Source organism: Phoenix dactylifera, chromosome 11 (assembly GCF_009389715.1).
Source record: "Phoenix dactylifera cultivar Barhee BC4 chromosome 11, palm_55x_up_171113_PBpolish2nd_filt_p, whole genome shotgun sequence".
NCBI classification, from domain to species: Eukaryota; Viridiplantae; Streptophyta; class Magnoliopsida; order Arecales; family Arecaceae; genus Phoenix; species Phoenix dactylifera.
The window spans coordinates 17,384,291-17,402,536 of NC_052402.1; the positions used below are offsets into that span (position 1 = coordinate 17,384,291).

At 38.2% G+C, this 18,246-nt stretch overlaps 1 protein-coding gene across 1 annotated transcript; it reads left to right on the plus strand.

Moving 5' to 3' along the window:
* The first annotated feature begins 14,741 nt into the window (after positions 1–14,741).
* LOC103722129 (histone-lysine N-methyltransferase, H3 lysine-9 specific SUVH1-like) lies at positions 14,742–17,931 on the plus strand. The gene is given in 4 exon segments (XM_008812571.4): positions 14,742–14,976; positions 15,319–15,385; positions 15,575–17,175; positions 17,177–17,931. Coding segments are annotated over 2 exon segments (2,112 nt in total). The 5' UTR covers positions 14,742–14,976; positions 15,319–15,385; positions 15,575–15,576; the 3' UTR covers positions 17,690–17,931.
* The last annotated feature ends 315 nt before the right edge of the window (positions 17,932–18,246 follow it).

The following is an 18,246-nucleotide window of genomic DNA, read 5'->3' on the forward strand; positions in this document are numbered from 1 at the left end:
ACCTATATTTGTTGATGAATTCATTGATAATGTCTTGGGGCTGGAGTGTGTTAGGGTCTACATTAAAATTGATCTCACAAAACCCTTGATTCCATGATAGCCAATTCAAAGATCGAAGTCAATTTTCTAGCAGCCTTTTCATATATGAGAATACACTAATTGTATGATATCATTGTGGTCGTCTAGGTCATTGGGAGGCAAATTGCTATGAAGAATCATCTCTTCATCTGCAAGCAAGTCAAAAATCCAACCTGAGAACTTTGTTATGGTGGAAGAAAATAATGGTTCTGATGGAGGCTCTGAATTAGGCAAGAATAGTTGTGGTGGCTCTACAATTGGTGACGATGATCATTGTTCAACCTCGTCGAAGAACAAGGACGAGCCATGGCTTGTGGCGACAAAGGTTAGAATCCCTAACATGAGGAACCAACCAGTATCTTGGTCAAATTGCCTCAAACTTGGCCTTTTGAGTTGATGTCTGAATGGATTGGACTCTTTGGTGAGGAAGGCTAGGAAAAGCCAACTAAAGTGGTGCAAATTAAGGAGCCCAATCCATTCCTACGGAACTAGTTATGGAACTAATTCAAACCCTGAGTCAAATGGGCCTTTCGTTTTCTCATCTACATCAGCTCCTATTCCATCTACATGGAAGGCTGAATGTTCTTCCAACCGTGGAAAGGAAAAAGTGGAGTTTGTCCCACAAACTCCAGTTATGTCAGGAGATGTGATACCAAATAAGGAGAAGAACAGTTGTAGACTAACTCATGATGAACGTAATAAGGTGCTTACATTGATGAAGGGTGCATTGGAAATAGTCTCCATTCAGAGAAAATTGATGGTGACGAGGGACCTTGAATGGAGAATGCTCATGATGATGAAAATTTAAATCCTTATAATATTAAATAAAGATTCTTTTGTAGAATTGTACGGAGACTGTAAACTCTTTTTTATGCTAACTGTTAGATGATTGATTCAATTACATAATCCTTTTATTCATGTTTTCTTTGAAATTAGATTATCAAGTAGGAGTTTAGCTCGGGTGCAACTCCATCTCCCTCCTCGTTGGTGCTATCATGCTATAGAGTCACAAAGACTAAAAGGGCGGTACTATTGCTATCTAGAAACAAGCCAATATAAAAATTATTATTTTCAATAATAGTTCACAACAAATTGTTTTTGTTATTATAGAGCCAAGCAAACATACTTAAGTTTTGTTGGCTATATATGCAAACCTAAGATCTCACCAAAAGCATTTTATTTGGATGGAAGCTTCTACACTTATTCATCAAGGATTGCCAACTTTAATTGCCGGAGTCAATTATATTGACGGGCCTTCTGAGAAGATAGGTAGTAAGGCTTTTACTAAGAAAATTGGTGTTAAAGAATTTCATTCTTTCATCTCCTCCAATGGATTTTCTAATTCGGGCTATTCGGGTATTCACTTTATGTGGTGTAACAATTAGAGTGGTCAAGCAAGGGTATGGGAGAGAATTGATAGAGTTTTTGCTACTAGTGGGCTATTCTAGGATTCAATGCATTCCTAATTATTAGGTGAGTATCTTCCTTGTATAGCTTTTGATCATTATTATATTCTAGTAGAGACTACACTTGAAATTTCTTGCAAACCACCTTTTTATTTTGAAAAATTTTGGCTGCATTATCCCTAGTACTTGAACATGTTCATAGTGCATGGAATATTCCAGTTAAAGGGGATACTATGTATTAAGTGATAAGAAGAGTGGAGCTTACAAAACAGAGGATAAAATCCTAAAATATAATAGCAGTAGGTGATATTTTTAAGAGATTAGCGGAGCTACAAAGAAAGAAGTGTAAGTTGGGAGGCCTTTCTGATGGTGATCTATCTATTCTTCAATCTAGTCTCACTCAGCACTATACTCTTTTGCATCAACAAGAATGTGGTGACAAAGATCAAGAATTAAATGGCTTAAAGAGGGTGATAAAAATACAAGATTTTTTCATCATGCTACTATTCTCAGAAGAAAAACGAATGGAACCAATTTCCTTAAATACAGCAAGAGAAACAATATAAAGGATGAAGCTACTATCATAAATGAATTATTCATATTTTTTAGCTCCAGATGGAGGATGGAGGAGGACGATATAGATCCAGTCAATGTTCCACCACCAAATATCCCTTTATTAGAATCTCATAATGTGAGGCTACTTAGAACAGTTTCAGATGATGAGATTAAAGATACTTTGTGCTCTATGTTAGGTGATAAAGTTCTCAGCCCTAATGGTTTTCTACTAGTCTTCTTGAAATATTTTTGGTTGATTACTCGTAAAGGTGTGTGCATAGTAGTGAAGCAATTTTTTTTGTCATGGAGGCACCTTTATTACTTTCATTCCTAAGAGATCATATGCATTACTTCCATCTCATTATTATCCTATCAGTTTGTGTAATACCCTTTACAAAATTATTGCTAAACTAATGGCTAATAAAAGGCAGTATATGCTACATCTTTTAATAAATCTAAAGCAAGATGCTTTTATCAAAGGTAGAAGTATTTCTAATAATGTTCTTATATATAGCTCAAGAGATTATGTATAATTTATAGATAGCTCTAGTCAAACACAATTATGTAGCAATTAAATTGGATATAGAACAAGTGTATGATAGAGTTCGGTGGAATTTTCTTTTCACTTCTCTTCAATAGTTAGGAATTTCAGGTGTCGGGATTGATTTGATTCAGGGTTATTCGTGCCCTTTTATTCTATTCTGATTAATGATGCTCCTTCTATGTCTTTCCAATCTTCTATTGGTGTGAGACAAGGTTGCCCTTTATCATCCTATTTATTTATTATATGTGTAGATGCTCTTTCAAGAATATAAAAGACTCTAGTAGATGTTAATTCGTTGTTTGTGTATCAGTCTGGCCATGAAGGGGTAATTATTTCTCACATTCTTTTTACTAATAATTGCATATTATTTTCCTTAGCTAGTTTATCTAATGCACTAACTTTAGTCTCTATTATTAATAATTATGGTAGATTTTCTAGTCAAAGAGTGAATTCTGAATGCTATGGTAAAATTTAGCCTAAAGTTTAATACTCTTACCCAACAAAGTATCAAGAATCGTATACATAATAAGGAGTTAGAGGGTACATGGCAATATCTAGGGGCCCTTATTTCTAGTAAGAAACCATGTTTAGTGGAGTGTAGTCGCCTAACACAATAGTTTTTAAATAGATAGGATGGTTAGGAGTAGAAGGCTCTATCTATGATGGGTAGAGTTAGGGATGGGGTTTGGGTTCGGTTAGGTCAGAAACAGGTCAGGTCAAAAATTCGTCAACCCAAACTTGACCTAGCTATTAATGTTCGGTTAGGTCAAAAACAAGTCAGGTCAAAATTCGTCAACCCAAACTTGACCTATCTATTAAACAGGTAACCTAATCCAACCCACATAATCCATTTATCAAATAAATAAAGTTAGGTTAAATGGTTAAATAGGTTAAGTGGGTTTCTAATAGATTAAAAAGGGTGAAACAAGTTAAATAGATAGGGTTAAACATGACAAAAATGGGTTAAGTAGATTTTAAACATGTTAAATAGGTTAAAGGGGTCAGGTCATGACACAACCTAATTATTAAATGGGTCAAAGGTCTAAATTTGAACCTAACTCACTTAATAAAACGGTTTAGATGGGTTAATCTATTTATAATCTAAATGCATTTATGTCAAACCTAAACTTATTTAAAGTGGATCGTTTACAGGTTAGATTGATAATTAAAATTCTTCTTGTTGTGTTTGTCTTTCAGATTGGATAATTATGACAAATGTATTCGACTTGAGACACTACAAGACCTCTGAGGTCAATGATAGTATGGTAACGAAACCAACTATAAGGTGATACCATAGCCGACTCGGGACCTCCTCAAGCCGAGCTCACTCGGAATTCCTCTAGAGACGAACTCCAGAGAGGTTAACTAAGGAGACACCCTGGGCCAACCTAGGACCTCCTCAAGTCGTGCTCACTCAGAATTCCTCTAGAGATGAACTCTTGAGAGGTGAATTAAGGAGACACTCCAAGCCGACCTAGGACCTCCTCAAGCTGAGCTCGCTCAGAATTCCTCCAGAGATGAGCTGGAAAATTCTTTACTTTTAGTGCCATTGAATTTATACATTGACCTCGACAAAGGCCAAGCAAAAAGAGATGTACATCAACCTTGGTAAAAATTGAGCCAAAAATGAAGTACATCAAGCCTGGGCCATCTGAGCAAAAAAGCAAAAGGTAAAGAAGTGAAGGGTTTCATTCTTCGCCTTCACTATCGTTATCGCCCCCCTTACCGACCTCGCCACCCTCGCAACCTCTTTGCCCTCGCCATCTTTGTCGCCTCCATTGGCCTTATCGCCTTTGCCGTCCTCGCCGCCTTTGCCATCCTCGTTGCTTTCTTCGTTGAAGTCAGGTTTTAAGGTTGGAGAAATCCATCCTCAGAAAGAGTCGTCGGGCTTGAGCTTGGCATTTCTCAAAGCCCTTCACAAAAGCGTTGGTCGCATTCTCCTCGTACTCATCCTTGTACAGGTCTGAGGAGAGGTATTCCTCGACCACTTTGGCAGCCCTCTACTCGGCTTGGACGATGAGCTCCTTGGCCTCGAGGACCTTCCCCTCAGCTCAAATGTCAAACTCTCGGGCCTCCCTGGCCTTTCTGCTCGGCCTGGACTAACTTCGTAGAAAGCTCTGCGACCTTCTACTCAATAGCTTTGAAGGCCTTTTTAGCTGCGGATAGTTGGTCCTCCTTGATTGTTGTGAGGGTTCGCATGGCTGTGGCATGGGCTTTTGCCAACTCAATCTTGTCTTTGGCATCCTTCGTCCTCTGCTCAGCCTGCCAGGCCCGCTCCTCGGGAGCCTTTGTCCTCTCCTGAACCTACCCGACGCTTTCCTCAACAGCCTCCCACCTCGACTGGAGCTCCGAGCCACATCTTGTGAACATCGTGATTGGCTCATACATATAGCGGACCTCGTGAGCATGCTAAAAAGAAAAAGAAGAATTAGTTATCGAAGTGAACAATTTAGTGAAGATTTATAAGTTAGAAGCTTATTCAGATGACCTAGGCGAAGGCCCCATTAAACAACTTGCTGGCATGGATGGAGCTCATGATCTCCCTATCAGCCTGGATTTGCATAGCTCGGACCATCTCCTTCGCCATCCAAGGGTTGCCAGAGCCAAATCAGACTCTTAGACTAACCACCTTGGGATGTTGGTCCTAAGAGGCATAGGGCGGAGCTAAAGGGCCCTCCTCGGTTAGAGCGAACGAGCTTAGACCTGACCGAGTTGAGGCATAGGCCTCAAGGGACGATCGACACAAAGGCATGGCAGCAGTGGAAGATTGTGTGAGGGTGACCTCCTCCGGAGGGGCCGACCTGATCGGCAACATAATCTTGACCTTTGGGTTGAGCTTCACATTCTTCCCCAAGGTACAGGCACCTCGGGAACCAAGGCCACGGTAGCGACCTCGGCAGTAGCTTCGGCGACAGGGGCCAACGAGGATTCCCCCCTCAACTTCTTCTTTCTTTGGGGGTTTTGTCCCCGGACGCCACGACTGCCCTCTTCTATATCTTCTTGCCGATCACTGCCATGTCGATTTTCATTGTTGTGACAATTGCAAAATCGAGAACAAGGTCGGAAAAAAATGCGATGAAGTGAAAAGATAGAAAATAATTCAGAAAAAAGCGTACCCTGGGGGTTGGCCGAGCTCAGACCGATGTTGATTAGCATCTCCTCGGACAACAGCTCTTGCAAGATAGGAATCTCGGATCGAAGGGCACATAGAGAATTCAAACATAATCTTAAGACGTTTACTAATGCTAAGTAAATTATATTTAAGACCATCTACTAATAACAAATTTCTAATAAAAGTGGAGGGGGAGTGATACCAATATTACCAATTTCGATCATAATTCTTTTGCCATTGTTGCCAAAAGGTGACCATCTCTCTATCTTTTGCCTCAAGAGTGATGCATTGAGATCCATCACCCGACATGTGCTTTGAACAACCACCATCGAGGTACCATCTTCTTTTCATCCTATGGGATGTAAGATACATCTACAACCAAAAATTTAAGTTTTAATTTAAGCTTTTTGGATCATTTTTGGTTAAAGTTGCATGCATAGATTTATGTCTTAACGAACCATAGCTGAAATAAGTGACTCATTGTTATTGGAAGATTTAAGAAATATATTTTTTAGAAATTTTTATTTCTTCTGCAGATTATAGCCAAGTTTGGCCTTATTATGAGCCGCTCTTTGATTATCTAAAATCATTTATTGTTTTTTGAATTTAATGTGAATTTATCCACAAAATGTTTCAACCTATCTACATCCTTCTTTAAATTCTGATTTTCTTATATTAGTTGCTTCCTTTCCTTTAAAGTTTCTTCCTTTTCATTAGCTAAACATTGATTTTTGATTTTCAGATCTTTGTTCTTTAAATTTAACTTCTTTAGTTCATCTAAGAGATCATAGAAAGCTTTTTGAAGTTCATCAAAAGCAAAATCATTAAAGTGTTTAGAATTTATCTTATCCTCATGAGCCATGAGACATAATTTGGCTACATCACGGGTATCTTTATCCAAACTTGAATCATTGCTATCACTTTATGTAGCAATCATTGTTTCCTTCCCACAGCTAGGATTCATAGTTACTGGCCAAAAATTGCTCAGAGAAATAGATCCCCTATTTGCTCTATTTTGGCTTCTTTCCTTCGAGTATCACCTCTATCAGCCATCAAGATTGGCTAAGCTTTGCCGCCCTTAGAGACCTTTGTAATCATGTGACTGTTAATGAGGAGATAGCCATAGTAAATGGTTGCTGTACTATTTTAGGTTCTGAATTTTATGTCGAATTCTTAGCGTCTTGAGACTAGAATTAATGGAGTATTGAATTTTGATCTTGAATCTAGAATATTTTGGTGTAGACCTCTTTCCTCCTAAATCTGAAGTTTGTACTTTTTTAATTAATATCAACCCTCCATTTGATTGAAAGAGATTGAGGTTATGTATCAACCTTGATGAATATTCTACTAGGGGTGGCTAGGAATTGTTGATGATCCAATCTTGCGATAGATCGATTAATCAAGAGTAGTTGATATTTTGATAAAGAAACTTGATGCTCTTATTCGGAATTAAGATGTTGTTTTTCATTTATAAGAGAGAAGTTTGATTTACATCATCTACAAAAAAATCAAGTATAGAGGTACTGGACCTTATTTTTCTAATAAAATCTAAATTATTTCCATTGCCTGATTATGATATCATGATGAGATTCCTTGCATGCTCATGAGAATAGTTTTCTATGAGTATGTGGCGATTGCCGCGATTCTTGACTCGCGATCTCATGTCGGGGGCGATTTCTCGAGGAAGCTTGATTAGAATGGTTTGGAGAATTTCTAGGTGCATCGGATCTGCTACATGAATCATGAGCAGGACGAATTCTTGTGTGCTACCTTACGGTAGTCATTTATCGCAGCAACAAAAAGAGAGATTTATGTTCAATAGCTCTCCATTAATGGCACTAACCGACACTAATACCAGGGAAGCTTTGCTTGTCTTTTCATCGAATAGGTGGTGGCTAAGATCTGCTGCGGGGGGGGGGGGGGGGGGGGGTTGGGTCTTTTGTCGAATAGATGGTGGGCAGGTTATGCTATACCTACTTTTGAGAAGGAATGGAAGTGTGATTGCTGCTAGTGATGGGGACCTTGTGCTATGGCTACTCCAGGAGAGACACACCATCTCAAAAAAGCCAATGGCTGGCCTTCATAGCTCGCCCTCTAGGATTGGCCATGACTACCGAGACCCACCGACGAGGGCCAATCAGCAGAGGCGGCATCATCTCTTATTGGCCAATGGCTAGCCTTTACTGCTCACCATCCGCTATTTACCATTGTTGCTTGATGCCACCAGCAATGACCAATTAGGAGTGGCCATGGCTGTTGATTGTTGGCCAATTGATGACCTTTATTAATCGTCGGAGTCTTTATTGTTGGATAGCTCGCCATCTCAAGTTGAGGGGGAAGAGGGGGTTTTGACAACACCTCTCAAGTTCAACTGAAATACCACACCAAACACCCACTTTATTTGAAAACCATTTTGAAGTTTAACATAATTATTGCACCAGCTCTGCACATCATTAGCTACAAACTATTTTCAATGGATAAGTCATGGCTATCCATGTTGAATTAGACAACCAGAGATAATTACATATAAAAAGACTTAAAAGCCCTTTGGAATATTGCAGCATTTGTTTTTTTTTATATCACTAGGTAAAGTGGAATGGCATGGTGAGGGAGGGACGGGGATTGTTTCTTTCATGCAAAGCACGAGCGAATCCGCTGTTGGATTGCATAATTGGTCAAATCAAAATTTGTATAGATGCATACTGGATGTCGGGAGCAGGTAGGTGCCGACTTTATTATTAGAGGTTCAGACTCCAAGGTAATTGTGACTTGAGGTTGCTAGATTTTCGATACATCGATCTCGAAGGCTAAGCTGAGATCTTGGGCTGACTTATGTTATGCTCGGTGGGTGCTGCAGGCTAGGGCTGTATTGCTCGAGAGTGATTTGGTGGCTGTCATTTGGGTGCATCCAGCAGAACGTGAGTGGGGTAAGCAATTACCATTTGCTGCTTAAAGACATCCGACTATGGTCCGTGATGGGATGTCCCTACAGGCGAAGTATATGTATAGAGAGGCCAACGAGGAAGCAGATTAGGTAACCTACTATGTGACCAATCACTCTGAAGATATTTCTGTTAGCAATATATCACCTAAATAAGCAAATCAAGCTATAATTGCAACTAATAAAAAAATAAAAAAGAATAATATATATATGTATATTATTCGGCATCAAAATAAATCTATTATAGTACAAAAGAAATCTATTCTAGCACAAAATAAATCTATTCATTTAATAAATTTAAATCACAAAATTGTAAATTCTACAGATCTACTAATATTAAATTTAAAATAAAAGTAGGAGGAAATAGCCTGATTGAAGGCAGGTCGAAGCACGTAGGCGCTGTCCTAAAGAAGTATTTGCCCCCACGTACGGATCTCCTGGCAATCCTCCTCAGAGATACGACGATCCTAAACTTCTTCTTCGGTACATCTCAGAAGAAGCCAAATCGAATCTGATCGGACTTGCAGATCCAGCGAAGAATGAAATAAAAAAATAAAATAAACTTTGCTGAACAAAATTACAAAAATAAAATCAGAAGTGGCTAAAAGGAAGAACTTTTCTCCAGAATTTTTTAGTATTTTTCTCTATTTCTTTCGTGTGCTGAATAGGATGAAATATGAGGTATTTATATGATTTTAGTGCAGGAGCATATCGGCCTTTTTGCGGACGTAAACGCGCCTTCTGCAGACACGTCCACGGTAATTATGTGGCCAGCGGGCATTGGTACACGTCTGCTTTCCGCGGACGCGGTTGCCAGTGGGCGCCAATGGGTACCCGCTGGCAGACACAATCCCCCACAAAAATTAATTTTTAAATATTTTTAAAATCAAAATAAAATGCTGGATATCTTATATTATGTAATAGTATAGGTACCTTTCGGTTTGAACCTTCACTTAGTGACAATTGATTATATCTGTGGAGCTCAGGTGGTCTTAACCTTGAACCTCGGTCTATGGCTCAGATTAAATCAACAGCACACATAATATAACCCGATCTGGGTTCTAAGCGGGTTGCGCTAATATGGCCATGCATAGGTATTTTTCATGTGCTTTTTAGGGAATCGCCCATTTTCTATAATCGCGGCCTCACGACTGCACTTATAGGTGAGTCCTAAAAGGGAAGTTAGCAAGGAAGCTCCTGCCTCTTGGATCTTGGACTCATTAAGAGTTATACAAACAAACTCATCCTACCGCTTGCTTTTATGAGCACAACGCTATTGGGATGAGGAAAACATAAAACAGTGCTCCTCTTAGTCACACTTCGGTGTGTTTCTACCTATTGAACCTTTTAAGGTTCGGTTCCCATCGTGGTGATCTATCTTTATGGGCTAAGCCCCATCCCTCTCGACGACTCTAGAACTACTGTTCTAGACAAACCTTTTGTAAGCTAATCAGTCAAATTATTTTCTGATTTTACAAAATTCAAAGCTATAACGTTATTTTTCAATTTATATCTTAATGATTTATGACGCACTTTTAAGTGTCTGTTCATTTTTACATTGGCATTTTCTTGGTTGTACTTATCTATTGCAGATTTACAGTCACAATATAAGAAGACAGGTGGTAAAGGTGACTCATCTACAGAAAGGCCTATAAGTAGATCTCTGAGCCACTCAGCCTCTATGCTAGTGGCGTCTAAAGCTATCAGTTCAAACTCCATGATACTCCTAGATATCAAGGTTTGTTTGGTGGATTTTCAAGACACAATAGCACCTCCTAGAAGAAAGACATATCCTATGGTGAATTTAATATCTAAGGTATCGCTGATCCAGTTGGCATCATTATAGCCTTCTAGAACAGTAGAAAACCTACTAAAGTGCAAACTATAGGACTTGGTACCCTTAAGATACCTAAGTATTCTCTCTAATGCTGTCCAATGATCTCTATTTGGATTAACAGTATATCTACTAAGTCTGTTTACAGTATATGCTATATCTGGCCTGGTGTAGTTTGCTAGGAATCCTAGTGAGCTTATGATTTGAGAATATAGGCTTTGAAGAATAGGAATTTCTAAGTTCTTCTTGAGGTGTGTAGAGGGATCAAAGGAAGTTGAGACAGGCTGACAATCGGAATAATTAAATTTATTGAGAATCTTGTCTATATAATGACTTTGAGATAATTCAATTCTATTTGCACTTTTAATTATTTTGGTATTTAAAATTAAGTCAGCTTGTCCCAAATCTTTCATATCAAACTTATGACTTAAGAATTGTTTTACTTCATTAACTATCTGAAGATCTGTCCCAAAGATCAGTATGTCATCTACATAGAGCACAAGATTATAAATTTATTTCCAACTCTCTTATGGTATACACATTCATCTGTACTATTGATTTCAAATCCAAATGTTAGTATGATTTCATCAAATTTCAAGTACCATCGCTTGGGTGCTTGTTTAAGACCATAGAGAGATCTGACTTGTCTGCAAACTTTATTTTCTTAACCTGGGATTATAAATCCCTCTGGCTGGTCCATATAGATTCTTCATTTAAGTCTCCATTTAGAAAAGCTATTTTGACATCCATCTGATGCATTACTAATCTATGGATGGAGGGCTAATGCTATAAGGACCCTAATAGTCGTAATCCTAGCTACAAGTGCATAAACATCAAAGAAATCTACCCCAGGTCTCTGAGTAAAATTCTTGGCAACCAATCTAGCTTTACATTTATCTACAGACCCATCAAGCCTAAGTATCTTCTTAAAGATCCATTTGTACTCTATAGTTTTACAGCTAGAAGGAAGATCAGTCAGTTCCTAAGTATGATTTTGGATAATTGACTGCATCTCATTGTCCACAACTTCTCTCCAAAAGGATGAATCCAAGGATTTCATTGCATCCTCAAAAGTAGTTGGAGAGTCCTCTATAAGAAAGGTATAGAAGTCATCTTCAAATATTTTCTCTACCCTAGATCTCTTACTCCTCTAGGTTCTGCTTCTACTTCTATTTCTCTTATCTTTATTCTACTAGAGCAACTAGCTATACCACGATCTACTCTAGTCCTAAGTGGAAAGGTGTCTTCAAAATATGTTGCATCTCTGGCTTCTATGATAGTGTTGTTATTAATATTATTTTCTTTTGAATTAATCACCAAAAATCTATTGGCATTACTAGTGGCTACATATCCAATGAATATGGCATCCACTATTTTAGGCCTTATTTTCTTTCTCTTCAAATCAGGTATTTTCACTTTTGCCAAGCACCCCCATACCTTCAAATAGCTAAGATTAGGTTTTCTATGTTTCCAAACTTCATATAGGGTTAGATCATTATTTTTAGAGGAAATCCCACTGAGAATATAACAGGCTGAAACTAGAGCTTCCCCTCACAAATTCGCAGATACTCCTAAGCTGATAAGCATGGAGTTGATCATATCCATTAAAGTCCTATTCTTCCTTTCTGCTACTCCATTTGATTGGGAAAAATAGGGAGCAATCACGTCATGAATGATTTCATGATCTTCACAAAATTGAGTTATATCATTAGATATATATTCACCTCCCCGATCTGATCTAAGGATTTTTAATTTTCTTTTCCTGTTTGTTCTCAGATTCGATCTTAAAAATTTTAAATTGCTGAGCACCTCATCCTTGGTTTTAATTAGATAGATGTAACAGAACTTGGATAGATCATTTATGAAGGTCACAAAATATCTGTTACTTCTCCTAGAAGTTCTACCAGAGTCACAAACTTCACTATGGATAAACTCTAATAGATCCGAATCTGTATTAACAGATTTAAAAGGCTTCCTAGGGAGTTTGGCTTTTACACAAATTTCACATTTCTCATGGTTCTTAAGATCACTTTTTGGTATTAAATTTAGATTCATTAGCTGCTTAATTGTATTATAATTTACATGACCTAATCTACCATGCCAAATAGAAGGAGGTTCTATATTCATGATCAAAGAATTTTCATTTATTGAAGAAACTATTATATTCAACTTAAACAATCCTTCACTTAGAAATTCTTTTTCAATAAATTCTTTTTACCCCAGCATCATCAAGACCATATTTGCTATCTAGGGTGTCCTAGAGTTCTTTGGCACTCTTCACTATGTAATAAATGCCATACAGCCTCTCAAAAAGGGCACCTAGAATTCTATGGATGCAATGATAGTCTATCTCATCAGGTATCCTAGAGGGTATGCTGGTGAAGGTAGAAGGTTCAGTGTGGGAGGAAGATGAACTCCGGTTTGGGTTTGGATTTTGGCAAGTAGCAGGTCGTGAAGTAGTTGGGTTGGACCCATTATCAACTTTAGTAGTGCTCTTACCTATGGCTGAGATCAATCCTAATGTGGTGAGTCAGAACCGCATTTGGTTCTGCCACCTCCTAAAATTATGGTCATCAAATTTTTCAGATTTGGCACTAAGGTGGTCACTAGTGTTAGAGGCCATAGGTTCAAGGTTAGTAAAGAGACAAAAATCTGAATGAAGGCAAAAGATTTATGTCAAAAGATTGTACTAAAATTTGTATTGAATTTTAAATGTCTAGTTAATATATCCAAAAAATAAAAGCCAGATCAGCTCTAGATTGGTGGTGGAGCACTAGACTCACTTGAGTACCAGCCTTTCTTAGGCACGTATGCCATTTTGACAAGCTTTTCTTTGACACTATTAATTAGTGGATATAATCACTAGAAATCACACAAATTCAATTTTTAGAAAAGCTTAAGTGCAAACTTAAATTTATTATTACGGATTAACCAATTTTCGAATTTTCCGTTTGAATTTTTCGAATTAGTAATAATTGATTACTAATTTAGAGCTAGCAAAAGAATTATTATAATTGAGATCTAATTTATCAATTCAATGAATTAGTTATTATGGATCAACCAATTTTCGACTTTTCTGTTTGAATGGGATCTGAAAATTACTTCTTGAGGAGTCCAAATGGAGGTATGATAAACCTCTTGGAGGTTAAGCAAATTATTACTTTTTTATAATAAGTGATTATTAATTTTGTGCTAGCAAAACAATTATTATAATTAAAATCTAATATGTCACAATTGCAATAAAGGATTTAATGAATTATTTATTACTAACAAAAAAAATAAAAAAACACTTCTTTGGATTGTTAGCAACATATCACTTAAATAAGCAAATCAAGCTATAATTGTAATTAATAAAAAAACTTAAAAGAAATAATATATATATATATATATATATTATTCGGCATCAAAATAAATCTATTATAGACAAAAGAAATATATTCTAGCACAAATAAATCTATTCATTTAATAAATTTAAATCACAAAATTGCAAATCCTACATATCTACTAATATTAAATTTAAAATAAAAATAGAAGAAAATAACTTGATTGAAGACAGGTCGAAGTGCGTAGACGCTGTCCCAATGAAGTGGTTTCCCCCACATATGGGTCTCCTGGCAATCCTCCTCAGAGATACGAGTCTTCGGTACGTCTCAGAATAAGCCAAATTGAATCCGATCGGACTTGCAAATCCAATGAAGAACAAAATAAAATGAATAAAATAAACTTTGTTGAACAAAATTGCAAAAATAAAAATAAGAAGTGGCTAAGAGGAGGAATAATTTTTCTCCAGAATTTTTTCATTATTTTTCTCTTATTTTTCGTGTGCCGAATAGAATAAAATAGGAGGTATTTATAGAGTTTTACTGCAAGGGCATATCGGTCTTTTTGCGGACACATCCGCTGTAATTATGCGGCCAGTGGGAGCTGGCATGCGTCCGCTTTTCGGGGACGTGGTTGCCGGCTGGCGCACGCCCACGTAAATCACAGCGGGCGCTAATAGGCACCTGTTGGCAGACGCGCACGCGACTCGAGGTACCGCGTGCTCATTAATTTTTTCCACAATTTTTTTTGGTGGAGGAGAGTGGATTACTTGGTGCGCTCCTGTTTGATTTTTTTTTTTTTTGGCTGTCTCCATACCATAATGTATGATGCATCCACCATAGTATTATATATATATATATATCTATGTATAATACTTTGAGATCTGTGCAAAATATATTCCAACGGCCAATATCGCGAAAGAAGATCATCACTCTTCCACGCAGCAGATGCAACCCCAGTCTGGTTTGGGAGCCCCCAAAAAATGTGTCGTAAATAGAAAAAATCAGCACCCATCTTGTAATAGAATGTGAAAAATAGTGAAAACCGAGGGTCCAGCGAATCAAAACCAAACTACTTCAGGAGAAAATTGTCGAAGGTGAACAGAGAGCCCCTCAGACCGAAATTTGGGACCTAGGCTTGTTTGTCGAGGAACCCAAACTCTAGAATCCTACCACACCATTTCAGGTATCTATTCTCTGCTCTTTCGATTCTTAAATCCATCATCCCTCTGACTGTTCGCTCCGAAGAATTGATTAATGCAAATCTTTTAGCATTCGGATCTATAAATTCGCTTCGAACTCCCTTAAAAATCCGATTTTTAATGCACATTTCAGCAAGATCGCATTTCGGCGATCTAGAACCCCTTTATCTCTGAATTCACTATTCTAGGGTTTCTTTGCTTCTCTATGTTGATCTCTCTGAAACCGATTTCTATATTTCACTATGTTGATCCTTCTGAAACCGTACCTGGTTTTAGTTTTTAGTTCGATCTTCTCTTTACATTTTATTTCTTCTCTATCTCTGCAGTGTTAGTGTTTCTGCTCAAAAGCTACTGTTCTCATATTGGTTTCTCTCCACTTATTCCTTTTCTGCGGTAAGATCGATTTTTTTAACTTTTTAAAATCATTTCTAGGCTCCTTTCTCTGTTTAGTTATCTATTTTCTGGAAATTCTTTTGATTTCAACCATTCTATGAGGACATTCATATGGTCGCTTCAAAATAAGCAAGGGGTTAGTGCATGAAATTTGTAAATTTTAATGCTGAATTATTTGATAGTGTTCAGCAATGGAAGAACCTTCGAATTGTGCTCCCAGTTTGCCCAAAGAACCTGTAGTGTTGGATGTGAAGCCATTGCGATCCTTGGCTCCGATGTTCCCTGCTCCACTTGGGTTGAGCACATTTTCTCCTCCTGAGGCCCCTTCTTTTGTTTGTGTCACACCCTTTGGTTCCTTTGCTACTGCCGCCAAATCTGTGTATCCTTCCAGCTTCACTCCGCTGTTCCCAACTTTTGCTGCAGCCCAAGACATCAACAAGAGACCTGTGGATCCAGCTTCTCTGAACTCTGAGAATGGAGCTGCCCATATTGGAGAAGGTTTTGATGCTAATAGCTCTATACACGACACACCATGCAGTCGTCCATTTCAGACTCCACCTGTATTTGTCATGCCCTTGAATGAAGAAGACTCATTGGTGAATTGTGCCACTTCAGCATCTGGAAGGACAATTAAGCGGAACAGCTATCTGGTGGGTAGTTCAGAGATAGAGAGCACTGACGGGAAGAAGGTCAAGCGCCGGAGGGCAAGGAGAGTTCAGGGTAATGACTTGTTAGCACTGCCCTCCTCGTCAGATGAACCCCGTGAGTCTGTTGAAGTGGTCCTTATGACGTTTGATGCCATCCGAAGGAGGCTTCAGCAATTAGATGAAATAAAGGATGTGAAACAACGTTCGGATTTGAGGGCTGGGACTGTCATGATGGACAATGACCTCCGGGCTAATATGATCAAGAGGATAGGGCAAGTACCTGGAGTTGAGGTTGGAGATATTTTCTACTTTAGGATTGAAATGTGTTTGGTTGGGCTGCATTCTCAGAGCATTGCAGGAATTGATTATATGACTACTAGGTTCGGGAATGAGGATGATCCTGTGGCTCTTAGTATTGTTTCTGCTGGTGTTTATGAAAATGAAGACAATAACGCGGATGTCCTGATTTACAGTGGCCAGGGAAGTTCTAGCAAGGATGACCAGAAACTTGAAAGGGGTAATCTTGCTTTGGAGAGAAGCTTGCACCGGGCTAATGAGATTAGGGTCATTCGTAGTGCTAAAGATTTTAGCTGTCTAAATGGCAAGATTTATGTCTATGATGGCCTCTATAAGATACATGAGTCATGGGTGGAGAAAAGAAAATCGGGCTTTAATGTTTTTAAGTATAAATTACTGAGAGAACCGGGGCAGCCTGATGGAACTGCAGTATGGAAGAAAACTGAGAAATGGAAAGAAAATCCATCATCCAGACACAATGTCATATTACCAGACATATCCTCTGGCATTGAAAAGAAACCTGTTTGTCTTGTAAATGATGTTGATGATGAGAAGGGACCTAGCCATTTCACCTATACCACTAAAGTTGATTATTTGGGTCCTATTAGCTCAATGCAACCTTTGCAAGGCTGCAACTGTAATAATGTCTGCCTCCCAAGTGATGTCAATTGTTCTTGTTTGCAGCAAAATGGGGCTGACCTTCCTTATAGTTCCATTGGAATCCTTGTGAGTCGTAAGCCTTTAATATATGAGTGTGGTGCTTCTTGCCAGTGCTCTTTCAATTGCAGGAACCGAGTGACGCAGAAGGGTATCCAACTCCACTTTGAAGTTTTCAAGACAAGGGACCGGGGGGTGGGGTCTTCGTTCTTGGGACCCTATTCGGGCAGGCACTTTTATCTGTGAATACGTAGGCGAAGTTATTGATAAATGTAAAGTGGCTGAAACTTGCGAGGAAGATGAGTATGTCTTTCAAGTAATGCATGCTGACCAGACTTTTAAATGGAATTATGGACCTGAGTTATTGGGAGAACCTAGCCATCTTGACTCAAGTGAGTCTTCTAAGACGTTGCCGATTATCATAAGTGCAAAGAATATGGGCAATGTGTCCCGCTTTATGAATCACAGTTGCTCTCCTAATGTCTTCTGGCAGCCAGTTCTGCATGATCATGGTGATGATCAATATCCACATATCATGTTCTTTGCAAGTAAGCATATTCCTCCCATGACAGAGCTAACCTATGATTATGGTCTGAGTGGACGTGATTTTAGCAAAGATGAAGAGATGAGAAGTGGTGGTGGCTATCGAAGAACCAAAAAGTGCTTATGCGGATCATCTAAGTGTACGGGCTTTTTTGGCTGAACTTTTGGTAAACTATTTATGGACAGGCGAACATCGGCCATTCTGACAAAGTTTGGAACAGTTAACATATCTTATCTTGGCAAATCTCTTAAATAGCATAGACTTTCCATCTTTTATTTTATTTGCTTCACATAAAATATTACCCTTCTGTAAAGCTGTAATTGTTGAATTTCTGCTGATGGCCATTGTTATTTTGGATGAACACTGTGACCCCACATATTCAAGTCTCGGATTTCATAGAATTTTTTTTTGTTCTGCATATCAGTATAACTAATTCAAATAACTAGCCAAATATAATTTTAAGGAAAGGAACAACCTTAAAGTAGGGCCATTATAAAGATGTTGTATCTGTTGGTGTTTCTTGCAATCCCTGTGAATACTCCCCTTAACTGTCCTGCTGTTTAATTTTTGTAGTCAGATGCCGTATTGAAGGACTGAATGCCTTCCATTTCTCATTTGGATTCCAGTTCTCTAAATTGTTTGGATGATGAGATGCAGTAGAAGATATATTGCTTCGTACTGTCATTACTTTCTATTAACTTCACCCATGACATTAT